Source organism: Lathyrus oleraceus, chromosome 3 (genome assembly GCF_024323335.1).
Source record: "Lathyrus oleraceus cultivar Zhongwan6 chromosome 3, CAAS_Psat_ZW6_1.0, whole genome shotgun sequence".
In the NCBI taxonomy this organism is placed as follows: domain Eukaryota; kingdom Viridiplantae; phylum Streptophyta; class Magnoliopsida; order Fabales; family Fabaceae; genus Lathyrus; species Lathyrus oleraceus.
The window spans coordinates 68,608,100-68,628,915 of NC_066581.1; the positions used below are offsets into that span (position 1 = coordinate 68,608,100).

At 34.4% G+C, this 20,816-nt stretch overlaps 1 protein-coding gene across 1 annotated transcript; it reads left to right on the forward strand.

Moving 5' to 3' along the window:
• Positions 1-17,593: 17,593 nt before the first annotated feature.
• Positions 17,594-19,659, forward strand: LOC127129705 (uncharacterized). The gene is made up of 4 exons (XM_051058841.1): positions 17,594-18,638; positions 18,746-19,007; positions 19,411-19,469; positions 19,567-19,659. The coding sequence occupies exons 1-4, from the start codon at positions 17,619-17,621 to the stop codon at positions 19,657-19,659; spliced, it is 1,434 nt and encodes a 477-aa protein (XP_050914798.1). The 5' UTR covers positions 17,594-17,618.
• Positions 19,660-20,816: the final 1,157 nt, after the last annotated feature.

Sequence of the window (20,816 nt, forward strand, 5' to 3'; positions counted from 1 at the left end):
CTTGGAGTCAATTGTTCAAGGGTTCCATCAAAATTTTAGATTCCAAATGTCCTTTTTAATCCATGTTTATTAAGTGTTTTGGGTGCGAAAGAAAGAATAAGCGGCTTTCCCAAAACGTGTGCGTCATGACCAATCATTCGAGAGTTCTGCTGGAATGCTAGATTCCAATAATTCAGTTCTTTCGCGTTTGTTTAAGAAAAAAGATTTGATATTACGTTTGATTTAGGAAAAATCACTCGATGTTTAATGATGTTTGATTGTGTTAGTAAAAGAAAAAGGTTCGAAATTGAAATTTAAAATGGTTTTGAAAATAGTTTGGAGTTAGTTGAAAATGGTTTTGAAAATAGTTTGAAGCTAGTTGAAAATGGTTTTGAAAATAGTTTGAAGTTGTTTAATCGATGGTGAAATGTTAGTGTAATTGAATGAAATGTTAGTGAAGTCAGTGTAAAAATGGTTTAAAATTTAAATTGCGAGAAATGTTAGTATGATTATTTACATAAGCAATATGAACATTGAAAACAAATACCTAATTATGACTAAATAAAACAAATACTCTTATAATATACTTAATAAAATAAAAAATTGATTAATTAAAACCTAATCAACTAATCAAATAAACATTTAATTATTTAATTACTACAAATTTAAATAGTTAAATTAATAAAAAAAGGTAAGAAAATAAATAATAAAATAAATCAATAAAATAAAAATAAAAATAAAAATAAAATAAAAAATAAAAAAACGACATATAGGGTAGGGTGTAAGTATGATTGAACATGGGTGCAATTAAAAGAAAAAAGGTTTATCCACATATTCTTATTTTTAACATGGTCAATCATGGATTGACACGTGGCAAGGGAAAAAAAAAACAAAACGAAAAGCAACAACATTCTCTTTGTCGTACTCTCGCCTGTTTCTCTTTTTTTCAAAACAAACAACAACAACAATGAAAAATCTCCCTCAAACACCTATGTTAATTCCTTTTTCAACATAAACAAAGCAAATCACGAAAAAAGCTAAAATTCCAAAGCATATACAAACAAAAGGAAGCAAACCAAAGGTGAGTGACGAGCCGATGTTGTGGGCGTCGGCGATGAAAATAACCCTGTTATGGTGGTTACGGTGTCTGATAACGGAGGTAGGTTGTTTCACGCCACCAGAGTGTTTTTCGTCGGAGTTTGAACGAAAGTGATGTATGTTTATTGAGGAATATGTGGTGCTCAATGAAGGCTTCGGTGGTGAGGTTCGCTTCGTGTCGGTGCTACGTTTTTGACAAAGAGAAATGCGGTGGTCTGAGTGAAGATAAGCTTGTCGGAGGTGAGTTCATGGCTGAGCTTTAGGTAAGTTTCACAAAAAATGGAGCTCATGGTGGTGGTTTATGTGGTGTGAGGTTGACCGTGTTATCTTTGACGCGTGGCGGAGCTAGATTAATGTTGAAGGTGACTTCACATGAAGGTTATGGTGGAGGCAGCAAGGTGTTTTGAAGTTTTGAATGTGGGTTATGTTGGTTGTTCGTGGTCCTCTCATTGCTGAGAGAGAGTGATATGTTTATTGTCTTGCTGAAAGAGAGATAGAGATATTCATAAATGTGTGTGGTTTTTTTATGTGGGTAGAGGTATCTTTTAAATAATTTTTTACATGTATAATAACTAGTATATAATAAAACTATTCTTTGTTATTTTGTCAACACCAAACCATTTTGATTCAATGGTCTTTTTTTTTATGATGACAAAGAAATGTATTTATATGAATAACTTTTAATTTTTAACAAATAAGATATCATAGAAAACCGGGCTAAAAATTATACCATAAGACTACGCCAAAATTTCCGTTAAATAATACGTGAAAATAACATGTTTTTAACAATAATCTCTTAAAAGGGAGTTTGTTGATTTTTTAAAAATCATTCTACCAATGATTAAAGCAAAATATCTCCTCTTAAAATCAATTAAATTTGTCTCTCTTTTATCATCAAGCAAAAAGAATGATAAATGTGTTTAAGAAGAAAATAAATAATTTATACGAATAAAAGGCCAAATATAAAGACAATAACAAAAAAGTTAGAGATGGAAAACAAAACACTTATATATTAAAAATAGAATAAGACAACAAAATAACTTAACAAGATAAAGTAAGTTCCAACCGAGGAAAAGTAAAAATATATCAAAACAAAACATAAGTTCATAATATCATAATAAAAAAAACACAGGAGCTATTATTTGGTTTGAATAATCTCTCGAAAACACGTTTTAAAGTTTGTTGCAAGACAGTTTGAGTAACATTTGATATTTGTTTATGGTGATTAAGGTCTTCATGAACATAATTGATGCCCATAAATTAATGATATTTAAATATATCATCGGCAAAAATGGGGTATAATATTTATTTTCCACTTCATTTAAGTCCAACATGATGGTATTTGGGGGAGGTGAGATGGTTTCTTCATCTATATCCAATTGAAAAGATAAACTTCTCCCATGACCGTTAATGTTCGTCCAACAATCTTTTGATAAATTTATAGTTTTTATTGATACATATGAGTGACATGATTGTCGATATTAATTAAATCTTAAGTTAGAAACATACATTACAACAAACACAAGTAATAATAACAGTAATAGAACAATATAAAAGAACCTAACATGCACAAACACACACTAAACATAGGGAATATAAAAAATAAAAGTTAAGAATAAAATTTACACTCTTGTGACTCTTGTGATGAAAGAAAGTCTTAATCATAGAATATATAAAGATGCATTGCACATGTGACTAGAGGATACATACGTTATTTTAAATATATTGTTTTTATTCTTAGAAACATTTAAAATCAATCAATTTTTTTTTTAAATGAATATTCAATTTTTTTTAAACCATATTTATCTTTAGTTAGAGGTTTTGCAAATATATCAGTTAATTGATAATCATTTTTAATAAAAAATATTTATAACACTTTTCTTGAATCTAGTCTATAGTAAAAAGATGTTTAGTTTCAAAGCGTTTTACTCTTAAATGAAAAATGGATTTTCTCTTAAATGAAAAATTGTTTTTTTTGATAAACATATGTCACATGTATTATCACATAAAATATGCATCTTGTTAATTTTAATTTGGTCCTCAAGTATTTATTTCATCCATAAAAGTTGTGCGTTGTAATTTGCTACTGAGATATATTCTACTACAGTTATTGATAATTGATGTGAAATTTTCCTTCTCTTAGATGCTTTTCGCAAGTGCATGGAATATATTAGAGTAATATAAAAAGTTGTCGAACCCGCATAGAATAATAGTCAATCTTATCGCTATCTAATGTTGCTATGTAAATCTAAGGCTAATAAGATTTTGGTTGGTTTGAGAATGAATGTAAAATACTAGTGGTTTTAAAATTTAATATATGAAGACCGGAATGTGATTTCCGATGTACCTTCAGGACTCCGATATATGTCGGCACTTCGTTTTGCTTTAGAATATTTCAGGAGAAAATATTTATTTAAAAATACAACTCACTTTCGCGCAGTCCGTGTTATGCTTCAAAATCGTACAACTCATATTGTCGCTCCACAGGATATAATTTCGAAATAAATTTTGAAAACTGATAAGTCCTTATTAATTTTCCAAAGTGTTGTCGCTGTTTTTAGAAGTTAAAAAATTCAATTTTTGTTGATCGAATACCAGTCTCACATTGTTGCGTTGTTGACCAATATCCGAGTGTTATCGCTTTCGCACAAAATCTTTTAATTTAAAAACTAAAAATTCAGAATCTAAAAAATAAATTAATATAAAAAAGTAGCGTCAATAAAATTTACCGAGCAAAATGACATTTCTCACATTCCGGACCCTAAACGGTTTAGCCAGACAGATTTGACACAATATTCATACTATATTTAATATACATGTAAAATAAAAACTTAAACATAATAATAATAATAATGATAACAAGTAGCAACAACAACTATCATGCAAATAAATAAATAAATAAATATAACATCTCTCTCTCTCTCTCTGTATCTATCTATCTATCTCTCTCTCTCTCTCTCTCTCTCTATATATATATATATATATATATATATATATATATATATATATAATATATATATATATATATATATATATATATATATATATATTTTCAATACAAAATATGTAGAATTTTAGTTTCAATTATACGTATAAGTGGTAATAGTAAGTGATGATTGTATGTAGAACTTGCAATCAAAACAATGACAATTAAAACTAATAGAATAATAAAAAATGGCAATTATAAAATTAAGATTTAAAAAAGTAAAGTGTAGAAAAATAAAGGAGAAAATATGTATTGATAGTAACATAATGTAGGAATTGGAAACCAAGAAACTTGTAAATAAAACTTTAGAATTAATATGACAACAAGCTTAAACAATGAACGATCCAAATACAGACATGAAACTTGCAGAAGCTTAATACTATTATGTGTTTATTACTCAATGTGAGCAATTAAGCCATTTTACAATAAGTGATTTTTTGCCTACTTCATACTAAGAAACTTGGATGGTGGAAACCTAAAAACTAAAACTATATATAATGTTATAGTTGTTCAGAAATTTGGCTGAATTCGTGTAGGATTAATTGATAAAAACTTTGTGAAGTGGGAGAAGACTGAGCAAGTCAGTTGCTTTTTTTCTAGACACGAAGCCCATGGAGGACACCATGAGTCTAATGTGGGTGACATGGCTGGTGGAGGGGCCATAGAGAACGCCATGCCCATGTGGAGAATGCCACACACTTTAGACTTCATTTTTTTTTGCTTTTTCTTCAGTGTAGGTGTGGCCCCATGGGTGCCACGTCATGCTGCATGCCATAGTGGTCGCCACCCGTGCATTTTCTACAATTTTTCTCCGTTTTTGATCATTTTCGTTCCATTTTCTCTGTCAGTGACGTCTTCACGATTTCATCCATGTCTTTTTTCTTCTTTTTCCCTCTTTTATCAAAACATTGAGGATAATGTTTGGTTTAAGTGTGAGGGAGGAACTTTATTGTTTTCATTTCCTTTTATTGCTTTTCAGTTATATTTATTGATTTTCTAGTTTATTTCATGTTAAAGCTAATGGAAATATACCCGAATGCACCGCACGCTTGAACATACAACAGAGTCATCATCGAACTTTATTTATTCATGCCTACGTATCCTTATAACGTAATAAGAAATTAAGAGCTTCGTAGTTCATAGAACTAATGGTTAGAGGTGAAAGAAGTTGTGATAACAAATGTGGTTTGAACCAAATGATTGTGGGGTTGACTCCAAAAAGAGTGAAATATGAATCCAAGAGTAAAGGTGGTATAGACTAATATGTTGAGGAACATAAGTATCCCCATTGTAATGTCATGACCGAAAATAAGGAACTAAGTGTTTGGCATCAAAGCAAACATCTATTGGTTCATAAGCAGACACAAGATGAAGCTCAAAGAGATAATGTATTTGGCTCAAAGAGAAAGTATATCATATGGAGTGAATGAAGGTAGAAAGTATGAAATAAGGTGGTGATTAATGGTCCATGGAGTGAATGGAGGAATAGAGAAAGAATAAATAAATATGGATAAATATGCTCATAGAGGATTCAAACCCTCGTGCCTACGTATTCTCATCGTGTAATGAGAAAGTTAAAACTTCGTAGTTCATGGAACCACAAAAACAAAGGGAGGTAATTGATTGGATTACCCAGAGGCAAAGTAGAATTCTTAACAAGCAAGGGTTGCCATAGTCTGTAACTACACAAGGTAGAAGAAATGATTTGAATGCCAGAGTCTGTAACTCAATAAGGACAAATGAATTAAATGCCAAAGTTTGTAACCGTGTAACCAAGATGAGCAGAGGTCAAAGTCTGTAACTTACAGTGAAATATTTGTTTGCCAAAGTCTGTAACTGTAAGGCATAATCAAGGCTTTCAGAGTCTGTAACTCAATGGGGAAAAATGGGGCTTCCCACAATCTATAACTCTGTAAGGCAAGAATCCCAAGGTATATACCTTATAGGCAAGGAATAAGGAATGCCAAAGTCTGTAATTGTATAGGCAATGCAATGTTGCCAGAGTCTGTAACTCCATGGGCAAAGAGAAGTGATGCCAAAGTGTGAATTGTATAGGCATTAAAAGAGGTAGCCAGAGTCTATAATTCCATTGACTGAATGCCAAGGTTTGTTCCTTATAGGCAAAGAATAAAGGATGTCAAAGTTTGAACTGTAGGTAGTGCATGAGCCAATTGATTAGAAATGGGTGCCTAAGACAATGATCCCAAAAGATGTATGGACATTGAGTATGAGAGCCTAGTATTGAGCCCAAGAGGAAAGTAATGGTGTTTCACTGTTGAAGAAGGATGATTGATGCTTGCTTGATGAAGACTTGTCAATTTTATGATTCAAATTGTACTAAAGTCTATGAACAAAGATATTCTAGACAAGGATATGAATTATCCACTATCATCATTCTTTGTTTCTTAAGGCTTATGGTATACAACTTGAATCGAAATTAACACGTTGCTGGTAAGAGATCCTGATGATATAATGCTACTCGAATTATGTTAAAGTCTATGAATATAGGTGAATACGATGAGCTACTGGGTCATTCATCCCGTACCCAAAGATATTCAGAATGAGTTAATGGAATTCTCCACTCTCATTCATTCCTTATTTCTTAAGGCTCATGTCACACAATCTAAATCATGATTGACAAGTGTTGATACCTTTGATGTGCTTGAATAGTAGTCCAATCTGTCTTGTACTGATTTGACTTGAATGTAGTCTTGAATCTTGATCTTTGAACCTTGAAGTATTGTACAACTTCTTGAGATCTAGTATCCAATACAACTTGAACACAAAAGACTTGCCTTATCAAGTGATCATGGCTCTTTTGATCACTTGAATAGGCTTAAGGAATTAAGCACAGTCAAATGATTTGGTTGATCAAAGTAAACTTTGATCAACACAACCAATGAGAATGGAAGAAAGTTGAACCAAGTACACAATACCTAAAGGGATTAATCAGTCAATTAGATGTTTCTTCATAATTCTAATCTAGGGGAACATGCATATCTAAACCTTATGGATTAAATCATAAACACCCAAGTCTAAGGGAACAATTCATTGGTTAAAATTGCAAATTCTAAAAACCACACCAAAATCTAACAAGAACCCTAATTTGATTAAAAGTTCAATTAAATCTAAAAAGATTATGACCAAGGTTAATTCCACTTATTAAAATTCTAAGTCAATAGAATTAAAATCTAAAACATGAAAGAATTAAAATCAAATCAAATCTAATCATGTAATTAACAATTAATCATGTTAGTTACAACCTAACATAATTATAACTAGATTAATATTTTTAGGTATTTCTCATAACAATTAAAAATTAATCAACTCAATTAATCCTAATTAAAACTAACCATTTTTATTTCTATCAATTGTACTAACAACAAATAAAACAATGTGTAGGAATAATGGAAAAAAATTCACAAAGAAATCCTAAAACAACAAAAACATGGAGGTTTATTCAGGAAATAAACGACGCAGTAAGCAGAAAACACGCATGCCCAAGCAACAAGGCCCATAGTTGGCTTGTTGGTTCGTGTGGGGTGATGGACCTCAGGAAGAGGTGCACGAAGCAACAATTTTGGGCCCAAATCGGAGTAAGCCCAATGCAAGGCCACTGAGTCAGGACTAGGTCTTCCTCACATGTTCAATACATGGCCATATTTCTCACGTGCATCATTTCAAATTTGAACTCTCCATTCTCTCTCTCCCCTGAACAATCTCCTCCGTCGTGCCGGAGGTCGCTACCGGTGGCAGCGGAGACCTAAACTACAAAGTTAAGATACCAAATTCCTCCTCTCACTTCCCTGAGTTCAAACCCAAAGTCCAATTTCCATAAGCCTTGAAAAAAATACTTAAATCGAAACAAACTATGTAGTTAACTGAGTTAGTTTGATTCAATCCAAAGTTTGTTGGATGTTAACTAACTCTGTTAGTTAGTTAGTTAGATAATGAGAGTGAAATGCGAAATTCAATTTTCTGTTAGATTCTGTAGTGGTGGAATTCTGTTAGTTTTTGTTAGTTGGAAAATGAAGGTTAGTTAGATAATAGATTCAGTTAGTGGTGTTAAATGGAATGAAATGTTCAGTTAGATGTTAACTAATTTGGTGAAGCTAAGTTGCTAGTTCAATTAGTGAAACTTGATCTTGTTAGATAGAAAATGCTCAGTAATGTTTATTTCAGTTAGATTTTGAAATTTTATTAGTGCAGTGGTAACTGAATTGTTGTTAGTGAATCATGTTAATGCAGTCTGTTAGATGAAACTCAATTTGTTAGTGATGTTAGTTGTTAGATGCAAGTGAAAAACGGTAATTTGTTGAAGTGTGCCCTACTGCACCAGTTTGTATGCATTGCCTTGATGTTGGATTGTGATGAATGATCTGCTACTCTATTTGTGAAATGAAGTGCTATTGTATTTATGTGAATATAAATGGTATGATATTGGTTTGTATTGATGTTGTAGGATTTACTATTCTGCAATGAGTTATAGATGTTGCAATCGATTTCTGTTGGTGAATGAGCTTGTTAGTTAAAACTCTGTTACAAAAGTCAGTTAAGGAAAATTCTGTTAATTATTATGAAATTGGTGAGAATTATTAATAGACTTAAAACATGTTGTTAATTGCAGTTAGTGAATGCAAGTTTTAATGCAACATCAGTAGGTTATGCCATGTATGTTCAAATGCATGTATGTTAGTGAAATATGAAGTTGTTGAATTCTTGTTAAAAGTGAACTGTCAATGCAATCAATTAGATTTGTTTGATGGTTAATGTTTGGACTTGAAGTTGTTTGGGAATGCTTGAAAATGTCATGAATGGAAGTGTATATGTAATGCTTTATTTTGGTCATTTGGTTTTTTGAATGTTGGATGTATTTTGTTCATGTGGTCATGTATGTTTGATGCAGGATTTTAGTGCATTGTTTGGTTCAGCTGCTGCATCATGGTTGTGGAATTCAAAGGCAGTGTAAATGCTTGAGAATTCAATCACAAGGATAATGATGATTGTCAATGAAAACTCAAGACAAACACATAAACTTCCATCCTTTCTTTACTTTTGTTTCCATGTAAATGCTATACATATTATGTATCAAGATCGTAAAAATTATTCATGCAAAGCTTATGTATTTACTTATGTGGTGTACTTGTAATAAAACTCCACTTGTGATTCAAGTTCGAAGTAATGTGATTTAATTCAAGCTTGTAACTCAAAATCAAACCAAACTTTACTTTTCTTGGTATGAAATGTACCGAATGTTTGTATGAGATGGGTGGAATGGATACTAATTGGTTTGTTGACTTTTGTCAATAGTTGACCAAAAGTCAGCCTATGCAAAAATGTAATTATCCTTGTAATATTTCCAATGGAATGCATATGTAAATGCAATCCAATGAATAAAGTGTGTTCCTTAGTCAAATGTTCTAATGAAACAATTGGAACAAAATGAAGTCCAATGATCTTTTTTTTACCATGAAACTAAGGACTTAGATGCCTTTTAAAACAAATGGATTGAAATGAATGTAATGGAAAACATAGGATCAATGTAGTGCCTTGACCAAATGGACAATGAAATTGAATCAATGGGAGTAGAAATGAATGAACCTTGGCACATTAATGAGGCCATGAGTATGTCATGAGAATGGCATGAGACTTGGATCAGGTGATGACCATGACAACATATAATCACTGCATAGAATGTGAATGGAACATGAATGCATGCATGTCTTAGACCAATCATATGACACCATGAACTAGGGTTTATCTAGGTCAAAGATCAAAGTGTCAAGTCACAACTAAGAGCCCAAGACCAAGTGAGTAATCAACACAAGTAATCCACCAATGTCATGGGCCATAACTAGGGCTTCCAAAACCTTAATGCAGGTCACATGATTCATGAACCTCCCTGATCAAGAACTAGGGTTTGGTGTGAAATGGACACCAAAGTGCAACCTCAAAGACCTTAAGCATCTAACAAGGCACTTGAACACCAACTATCCATGATTAAGGATTCTAGCAAAACACAAAGCTCCTCAAATACATCTCAAGCCATGGGCCCACCATTAGGGTTTAGAAGTCAAGTCAGATATACAGAAGGTCAAACACAAGCCCTCATAAGAGCAACAATCAAGAATTAGGGTTGAGATGCACAGATGAATGTCATGGTATAGACTTCAAGAATCAAGGTCCCAAAGGATCAAGAATTTAGGGTTTCACCTATCATGATGAGCAATACCACAATCTTCAAGCAAAACTCAGATTTTTATCAACCATAAACCTTGAATTTGTGATGCTTATTAGACAATGTTAATCATGAATGAATGATGCACATGAACGAGACCTAAATGAGTATAGATGAATCTCAAGTCATAGGTTGGATAAAATATGAAAAGGGGGGCACGTTTTGGGGTACGACACATCTTTATTAGTATTTTATCAATTTCTAGCTTAATTGTTGCCAGTAGAGTCAATGCATGTGTTGTCGAGTCTTTATGCATGGTTTCTTGTTGTTTGTTGATTCTCCCATTTTCTTTAGCCATATCAAATTTTTTGTTTCCATGACTTAGAACTTTATTGCATAATTTGAAAGTATATAAACTACATATGAAGTTGAGATTAGATTGTAGAGACTTCGGAAAATTGTACAAGATCAGTATCGTTTTAACATCTTAAGTCTCTCGAATATAGAGATCAATTTGAGTACTTATTATGTTCATATCCTTGAATTCTCATTCTTTAATAGTCCTTAAATAGTTATCTAGCAGTCAACATCATCCTAAGCACACTTTATGCAGGAAGTCGATCTAAATAAGTAAATGATCATAAGCTTAAAAGAAAGAAAAAATGAATAAAAAGGGAATATTCCTTAAGTTATGTGACCCTCACCCGGTCATTTATCCAAGGGTGCGGATCCTTTTATTTGTCAATAATTTGAGCAAAAGAGCATGAAAAAGAAAATAATAATAATATAATGAAGATCATAGTCACTAACATATTTCCCTACTATAAGTGTGAAATGATAACATGCTTAATATGATTCATGACTGCTGGATAAACTACTTAAGGACTATTAAAGAATGAGAGTTCAAGGTTATGAACAAAATAAGTACTCAAATTGATCTCCATATTCGGGAGACTTAAGATTTTAAAACGATATCGATCTTGTAAAGTTTTCCCAAGTCTCTCCAATCTAATCTCAACTTCATCGATAGCTTATAGACTTTCAAATCATGCAATAAAGTTCTAAGTCATGAAAACAAGATTTTTTGGTATGACTCAAGAATATGAGAGAATCAACAAACAACAAGAAACCACACATAAAGACTCGATAACACATTCATTGACTCTACTAACAACAATTAAATTATAAATTGATAAAATCCTAATAAACATGAAATAAACTAGAAAAGCAATAAATATAACTAAAAAGAAATAAAAGGAAATGAAAACAGTAAAGTTCCTCCCCCCACTTAAACCAAACATTATCCTCAATTTTGATAAAAGTGGGAAAAGGAAAAAAAAGAGCATAGATGAAATTCGTGAATGCGTTAGTGTCAGCCATGACCTCTACCTTGGCCTTGGTTCCAACCACCTCGTTTATCATGCTTACCCCGACCATATCCCCCACGCCCATGTCTTCCATCCATCAGAACATGCAAGTTAGTCAACCGTGAAAACAGGAATCCAACCGGTTGTTGTGGTGATTTCCAACCGCTTGTGAAAACCGATGGTGCTCCATAGAGTTCTGAAAGGTTTGCCACTGTTGGGCATGCTCTACCATGGCAGTTTATGATATATGAATCTGCTGGATGTTACCAACCATGGTGTTCTGTGATGTCCCCATGTGACGCACACACCCTAAAAGCGAAGTCTGGGTAGCTTGGATTAATTGCATATTATCCATCATATTCGTCCTAAAAGTTTGCATCTGACCCATCTGCTCCATCATGGTTGTTTGTTGTGTTTGCATTTGATTCACATGTTGCATCATATATATCTGTTGTTAATGCATGGCATAAATCAGACTGTCACGCTCGACATCTATGGCATTTCAGGCGCGCATCTCACTAAGTATGTTATAAATTATAGTGCCTGAGGTTTCGGTAGAAGTACATGCAAAATGGTCAGAAAGATATGGTGCAGTGTGTGCAGGTGAATCATGAATATGAGGGGAATGATGTGGTGGTGGCTCGTGCACCGGATAACCTTACTCTTTATGATCATACTCATCATTGGTGTCCCCTTCAACATTGGCATTCTTAGGAATGTCCAAGGGCATTGGTCCAACCTCAACACCAACATTCAAATTATAAATCCAATTTTCCATGATCTGCACATTTATGCGGTTCGGTCAAGGTAAAGCAACACTATGTACCTCTCTATTACTAATGATTAGGGAATATCTCTCATCCCTCATAGTTTTAATCAATCGCATATGGCGGTAGGCAGTAATATCTATGGAGGGTATGGGTAGAGGATATAGTGTGGCAAGCTCGACTTCTAAGCCTATTGCACGAGCTATGGAGGTAATCATTCCTCCAACAGATATATGCCCCTTTTTAGCAGTGCCAACTGCTTGCATATGCGCCAACATAAATGAGTCAAAGTTTACTCTAGTGGGTGCAAAGACATTGTGAATATAAAAAAAATGGCATTTATTTTATTAGTGTTATCCTAACCAAAAATGGTTTGTGCCAATATTTGGCAAAAATATGTAATGGTCGGGTTGTGGATGTGAGTCGAATTATTACCCTCGAAACTATCAGCAAGACTACCAGTTAATTGTTCCAAAAAAATTCTAACCGCAAGCACCTAATTAGTGTATAAAGGTGTTTCACAAACAACACCTTCATCATAAGGAAAGTGCAACATATCAATAATAGCAATCTGATCAAATGTATAGTCTTTATGAAACATTCTAAAACTAACCGACCTTGTAGAGGTAGCAATCATAATTTGGGTAGTGTACGAGAGATAACTCAAAAATTCTAAGGTTAGCCTCATATAAGTGGGGTCTTTTATCACACAAAAATGAGTTAAACTTACTCTTTCTAACATCTAATGAACACTGCTATATAAGCCTAAATTATGAAGACAAGGGTCATCGACATACCTGGTCGGAACGATCAACCGGTGGAATAAGGTGTTGTAGCGCTTCTTTTACTGTGCATCCCGAAATTCAATGCCCCGTGTAGTCTACATTCTGAGCCATTTTTGAAAGTGGGAGATGATATTTGAGAAGGCGAGTTTGTGAGAGTAAGAGTGGTGGAAGTTATACGTGTGAAAGATTTGTGTGGGGTTTGAAGTTTATATAGAAGTGGTGTGGTAGAGTTGGTAAGGGGGAAAAGTGAAAGTTTGAAGGTTTTTAGAAGGTTTTGGAAATGGGGGAAAGTTAATGTGAACTGGTGAATGGTAAAAATTAAATGTGAGTGGGTGGAAGATGGAAGGGTGGATGTTTAAATGACAAAAAATGGAACTTATTGGATTTCAGTGTGTTCAAGGTTCATGGAGGACGCCATGAACCTATGGCGAACGCCATCAGTGTTAAATGGGATGGTTCAAGTTAATGAGGCTCATGGTAAATGCCACACTCCTCCACGACGAACACTATGGACCTAAAATGTGTGTTTCAAGTGCTTTTTGAGGTCCCTTTTACGTCTTTTGTCCCACTTGAGATATTATGAAGTTTAGTCTTTAATAAAAAAAAATTGAAAACAAAAATGCTTAAAGAAAAAAAAATTATTCGACTAAATGAAAATTAAAAATAGAGAAATTAAATTCAAAGAGTATGAAAATTTTTCGTGGGTTGCCTCCCACACAATGCTTCCTTTAATGTCGATAGCTCGACGTAAGCACTCAATGTGGTTCTTTCGAGAATGATTCCTCGGTCAAAATAATCTCTAGTTTCCATGGCCACTTATCAAGCCATCTCTCATATCCATTACCTTTTATTATCTTCCTTCTGTGGGGTGGTTCATTCTTCCGAATTTGTGGTGGTGGTTTTGGCTTTATACTGAGTATTAGCTTTTCAGGTTTGAGTTTAATTCTTTCATCCACCGTCTCAAAAGCCAACCTTCCCCTTTTAACACTAATAATTGTCTAGTTTCATGGTCATCTAATTTTCTCTTTTTATGCAGGACCTCAGACAAAGGTGCAATGATGTAGATATTTTCCAATACCTCCAAGTACCTTTTGGGTTGGGAGTCTGCCTTAGCTTCCACAAACCTTCGCGGGAAAGAAATTTGCATGTTATAGGGAGGAGGAACAACATAAGGTGCTTCATTCACTACTTCTTTGACAACCTCCTTTTCGAGTGGTGTCAGTGAATTTTTCTCAATCTTTACTCCTTTCTCACCAGAGCTCCCCTCAACCTCATTATCACTCTCCTTAGGAGTTTTGATTTGTTTTTCACTATTGATTGTTACAACATCCATATGTCTCTCAGGGGAGGGTCCTAGAGGTATATGTGCAAGCAGGGAGATTAGAGTCTCAAATGCCTTGTTGTGAGTCGCGAGGGACTCGACCACAATATTTAGCTGCCCAAGGATTTCATTAGTATGCAAATTTTATTTTCTAAACTCTTCATTTTGGAGAGTTTGTGTCGCCACAAAGCGCTCAATCATAGATTCTAGCCTAGAGTGGGTTTGCATTGCAATGAAATCCTCCATTAATATTTCAATGTCGGATTTATGGGAATCTTGTGCTTTCTCAAAATACTGAGAGTGGTAATTGTAGAGATAATTTAGGTGACCCATCTATTTTAGATTATAGTAATTGAAACAAGATTGTCTTAGTCTATACGGTGCAACAATGGAGTTACGATATTGGCTAAATTTCCCCCCGACAACGGTGCCAAAAACTTTATGTGAAGTTTTCCTTCTCTTAGATACTTTCCGCAAGTGCACGAAGTGTATCTGAGTAATATAAAAGGTTGTCGAACGCACATAGAACAATAGTCGATGTTATCTCTATTTATTGTTAGTATATAAATCTAAGGCTAATCAGATTTTGCTTGGTTTGAGAATGAATGTAAAATACTAATGATTTTAAAATTTAATAAACTGAGACCGAAATGTGATTTTCAGTGTACGTTCAGAACTCAGATAAATGTCGACAGTGTGTTTTACTTTAAATTTTTTTCTAGAGGAAATATTTATTTAAAATACTGCTCACTTTCGCACAACCCGTGTTATGCTTCGAAATCGTACAAGTCATATTGTCGCTCCACAAGATATAATTTCAAAACAATTTTTGAAAACTGATAAGTCCTTCTCTAATTTTCTAAAGCGTTGTCGTTGTTTTTAGAAGTTAAAAAATCCAATTTTTGTTGATCGGATACTAGTCTCACACAATCGCATTGTTGACTAGTATCTGAGTGTTTTGGCTTTCGTGTAAAAACTTTTAATTTAATTTTTTTAATTTAGAAACGAAAAAATAAATTAATATAAAAAATTAGTATCGATAAATTTTACCGAGCCCCGTCGGAATGACGATCCTCACATTCCGGACCCTAAACGATTTAGCCGGACAGATTTGACATAATATTCATACTATATTTAATATGCATGCAAAATAAAAACTCAAACATAATAGGGTTAAATACACTTTTCCCCCCTGTAATGTTAGCGAGTTTAGGATTACCCCCCTGTAAAAATATTTTTTGTAAACCCCCCCTTATGTTATGTAGATTCTTTCATAGAACCCCCTAATATCCAGGTGGCATGGAATCTAATAAGAGGTCCTACACCTGGCATATTTTTAATTTTGTTAAAGTGATTATGTGTCATTTTACACTTTTTAATTTCAAATACCCCCTTAGAAAATTAGGGTTCTGAACATAGCAGGGAAGACGAAGACGAAATTTCCAGGGGAAGACGAAGACGAAGAAGAAGAATGCAGGGAATGAAGCAAACGAGAAAGACGACCGCAGTGAAGACGAAGATGAAGACAACCTCAGCGAATACGAAGAAGCGATCCAGCTCAGTGAAGACGAGCTCAGTGAAGTGTCCAAAGTCCGAGGTTAGTAAAAATTTGAAGTTCATCAATGTCGTAGGGTAAAATTTTGAAATCAACAATCTTTGACATGTGGGTATAATATATTGACAGGATTCACAACACTTTAGTGTTACACTCCACCATGGGGTGAATTTTATAGGGTTTTTGAAGAAGAAATTATATACAGAGGGGGTACGGATACGACAGTTAATGGGATACATGTTTCAAATTGGAACATGGATAACATTGAGAAGTTGTTGAGTAGGTTAGGGTATAAGGCTGATTGTGTTAGGGTATGGACAAAAGTTTTAGAAATTCAAGATGGGTTTTTTCTGATTAGGAAAGATGATGATGCTGTTGATGATTTTGCTCTATACTTTAGTGCAATGAATGTGAAAGGAGATTTGTATGTTGAACATAGTACTGGGAACATGGACCCTGCTGATAGGGAACCTAAATGTGTGAATGATGATGACCACCCCCCTGATAATGGAATTGATGGGTTAGATGAGGAGAAGGTAGAGGGGTTAGATGACAGTGAAGATGAAAGAGCTACTGTTTACTTTGATGGTTTTGAAGGAATAGATGTTACTAAGCCTATTAGGGAGGAGCCCAATAACAGTATGGAGGAGCCCAATAAGAGTATGGATTCAGATGATGTATACTATAGTGATGAGTTGAATAGTTCTGACCCAGATGATTCTTGTGATGAAGAAAGGCCCAAGTATGCTAGGTTTAGGAAAGAGCATCTAAACAAAGACTTTATATTCAAGTGGGGTATGGAATTCAACACACTTGATGACTTTAGGGCAGCTATCCGTGAGTGGTCAGTGCTTAATGGGAGGGAAATTTCTTTTGTGAAAAATGAGGGAGATAGGGTAAGGGTGGTGTGTAAGCATAAATGTGGGTTTTTAGTCTTATGCTCTAAGGTGGGCCACAAGGAGACTTTTGCTATAAAAACACTTGTACATAAGCACACATGTGCTAGGGTTTTGAACAACAAGTCTGCTAGCTCAAAGTGGGTGGCCAAGCATGTGGTAAAGAGGATGCAAACTTCTGATACAGTCAGGATAAGAGACATCATCCAAGATATGAGGCAAACATATTCTGTGGGTATTACTGTTGCAAAAGCATGGAGGGCTAAGCTAATTGCCAAGAAGATAATTGAAGGTGATGCTGACAATCAGTATGCTTCCATATGGAGGTATGCAGAAGAACTAAGAAGGGTAAACCATGGCAACACTGTGAAGATAAATGTAGAAAGACCTAGTCCATCCATACAACCAAGGTTTGGGTCATTTTATTTCTGTTTTGATGGCTGTAAGAAAGGCTTTATTCATGGATGCAGACCATTTGTGGGGGTTGATGGATGTCACTTAAAGACCAAGTATGGTGGACAGTTACTTATTGCTGTAGGCAGGGATGCTAATGATCAATACTTCCCTTTGGCATTTGGTGTGGTTGAAAATGAAACAAAGGAGAGTTGGAGATGGTTTATACAACTACTAATGGAGGACATTGGTCAGGATAGAAGATATGTATTTATCTCTGATCAACAGAAGGTATGTATTTAACTCTATCTTTCTGTTGCAAATTATTCTATTCTCTAAATGTTGAAAAAAATTCTATTTTGTATCAGGGACTTGTGGCTGTATTTGAAGAATTGTCTGATACTATTGAGCATAGATTATGTCTTAGGCACTTGTATGCTAATTTCAAGAAAAGGTTTGGTGGAGGAGCCCTTATTAGAGATTTAATGATGGGAGCTGCTAAAGCCACATACTATCAGGCATGGGTCCAAAAGATGAATGAATTGAAGAATGCAGATCCCAATGCTTGGACTTGGTTGATGGTTGTTCCTACCAAAAGCTGGTGTAAGCATGCCTTTTCTTTTTACCCTAAATGTGATACATTGATGAATAATATCTCAGAGTCTTTTAATGCTACCATTCTAGCTGCTAGGGACAAACCTATACTCACAATGTGTGAGTGGATAAGAAAATATCTGATGAATAGGTTATCCACCTCTGCAAGTAAACTAGAAAATTGGCCACATAAGGTGATGCCAATACCTAGGAGAAGGTTAGATAATGAGGTGTTCAATAGTGGTCATTGGTTGCCAACATGGTCAATTGCTGAGACTTTTCAGGTTACACATAGTTACAACACACATGAATTTATTGTTGACATTGCTAAAAGGTCATGTAGTTGTAATTTTTGGGAATTAGTAGGAATTCCATGTAGGCATGCTGTAGCTGCTCTGAGTTATAGAAAGCAAAACCCTGATGAATTTGTTGATGCTTGTTACACAAGAGAAAAGTTTGCACTATGTTATGGATTTTCAGTAAGTCCAATCAATGGTCAAGATATGTGGCCAGAAGTTGAGATGGAACCACCTCTACCACCTGCATATAAAAATGGTCCTGGTAGACCTAAGAAGATTAGGATAAGAGAAAGTGGAAAGGATGGTGCAAGGAAGAGAAGATCTGGTGTTGCATATAAGTGCACCAAATGTGATAATTTTGGTCACAATGCTATGACTTGTAAGGCTACCACTCAGGATCCCAATGCACTTAAAAGAAAGGTAATTCATTGTGATATACATTTTGTCTTACATTCTACATTCTGTCTTACATTCTTCATTGTGATATGCATTGTGATGACAACCATACATTGTGTCTTACATTGTAGAGAAAACCTAAAAAAGGACATGTGTCAACTGCAACTGATATGCCAACTGCAAATGATATGCCAACTGCATCTGATATGCCTGCCCCAACTGCAACTGATATGACTGTTCCAACAAATGTGCCTGTTCCAACTGATCCACAGCCTCCAACTGATATGCTTGTTCCAACTATTATGAGTCAAACAGGATCTAGTGTGGCTGCCTCAATCACAAAACAATCCAGAAAAAGGGTTGAAAAAAAACCTATCATCAAAAGAAGGCAAAGTGAGAGGATCAAGTTGAGTTGGTTTAAAAGACCCATAACAGGTGAAGGAATATCTAGTGACAAACCAATTACCCTACCAGAAAATGAAGACATACCCACTTCAAAATGAGGGACTGATTATTATGTTTCTGCTATGTATTTTGTAATCCTTTTGGAAAACTCTTTTGTAATGCCAACTGATCTTTGAAGACATGTATTTTGTAATCCTTTTGTAACAAACATATGCACTTACTGTGATGATCAATTCTAATGTATCAGTTTAACATTATTGGTGTGTATTGTCTATAAAACACAATGGCTAGTCTGTCACATTTTTTTCTTGTTTTTCATAAACCATGAATTCTGCAGAGAGCCATGGCTAGTCTGTGCACTAATCTTACAACAAAACCATGAATTCTGCAGAACCTAAAGAAAAAGCCAAAGTATTTAATTACATTCACCTTGAATTCTGCACTGAAAAAGTTTAAGAGATAGACTACATTAATATATTTCAATTTATTTATATGTTTACTATGTCATATTTTCTTTAGAATTACTGACTATAAAATTGTTCTGTAGTTTTCTGATGATTTTGCAATTTTGCTCTTTCATTATGATATAACTTTTTCTGTCATTATTGGTAGATTGAATGCTGAAAGTTTAATCAAATAATGATGCTGCACTGACAGTTTAAGATTGATGAACAGATTACATTTCATTGATGAACACATTACAAGTTCAACATTACATTGCTGAAAAACACTAATGACATAACAATTACATGACAGACTCATTAGACTAACTTAACCATAGCTGCTATCAACATCCATGACAGACCAATTACAAACATTAACCATAAATTTTTCCTCTTTTCCATTGCAATCTTTTTCTTCAGTTTTTCTAACTTGTTAAGCTTTCCGACTCTGCAATCTATCTCCTCAACAATCTCTTTAGCAAATTCAATCAAATAAGCCTTGTTGACTTCACATTGGCGGCATCCGGACGGATTGGTTTCTTTCACTGCAAACTCACTGACCAAATCATCCCACAAAAATAAACCGCACCCATTCTGCAATTTGAGACAAACACCACCAACAATTAATTTCGAAATCAAACTCAAAATAATAAAATGCTTCAAAATTGCTCACCATATAATTCCCGCATTTCCAAAATTTGCGACCGGGGTTTTCAATTGACTTGGAGACCAACAACTTCATGGTTTCATTGCATCCACATCTTGGTAAGCCGTTTCCAACTTCACTCGTGGAAGATGCCTTGCTGCCACCCATAACCCAGATGAAGGGGACACGGACGAAGATGAAGAGAGGGATGGATTTGGGGTAGGGATGGATTTCACGAAGAGAGAGAGAGGGATGGATTTGGGATAGGGATGGATTTCACGAAGAGAGAGAGGGATGGATTTGGAACCCTAATTTCTAGTTTATGCCATGCTGGAGACCTAATGAAGATTCACATGTGAAAATAAAAAAATTAAAAAGCCACGTCTGAAATAAAAAACCAAGATTCCATGCCACCTGGATATTAGGGGGTTCTATGAAGGAATCTACATAACATAAGGGGGGTATTGAAAAAATAACTTTACCAGGGGGGTAACCCTAAACTCGCTAACATTACAGGGGGTAAAGTGTATTTAACCCAACATAATAATAACGATAACAAATAGCAACACCCCCCCCCCCCCCCCCCCCCCCACACACACACACACACACACACACACACACACACACATATATATATAATATATATATATATATATATATATATATATATATATATTTTCAGCATAATATGTGTATAATTTTAGTTTT

Bases quoted from the DNA above. Each gene is read 5' to 3' on its own strand.
- LOC127129705 (XM_051058841.1), top strand. From the start codon at position 17,619: ATGTATTTAACTCTATCTTTCTGTTGCAAATTATTCTATTCTCTAAAT. The intron at 19,008-19,410 runs GTGAGAGGATCA...TGAATTCTGCAG, and splicing joins TATCATCAAAAGAAGGCAAA to AACCTAAAGAAAAAGCCAAA. The intron at 19,470-19,566 runs GTTTAAGAGATA...ATTGTTCTGTAG, and splicing joins TTGAATTCTGCACTGAAAAA to TTTTCTGATGATTTTGCAAT.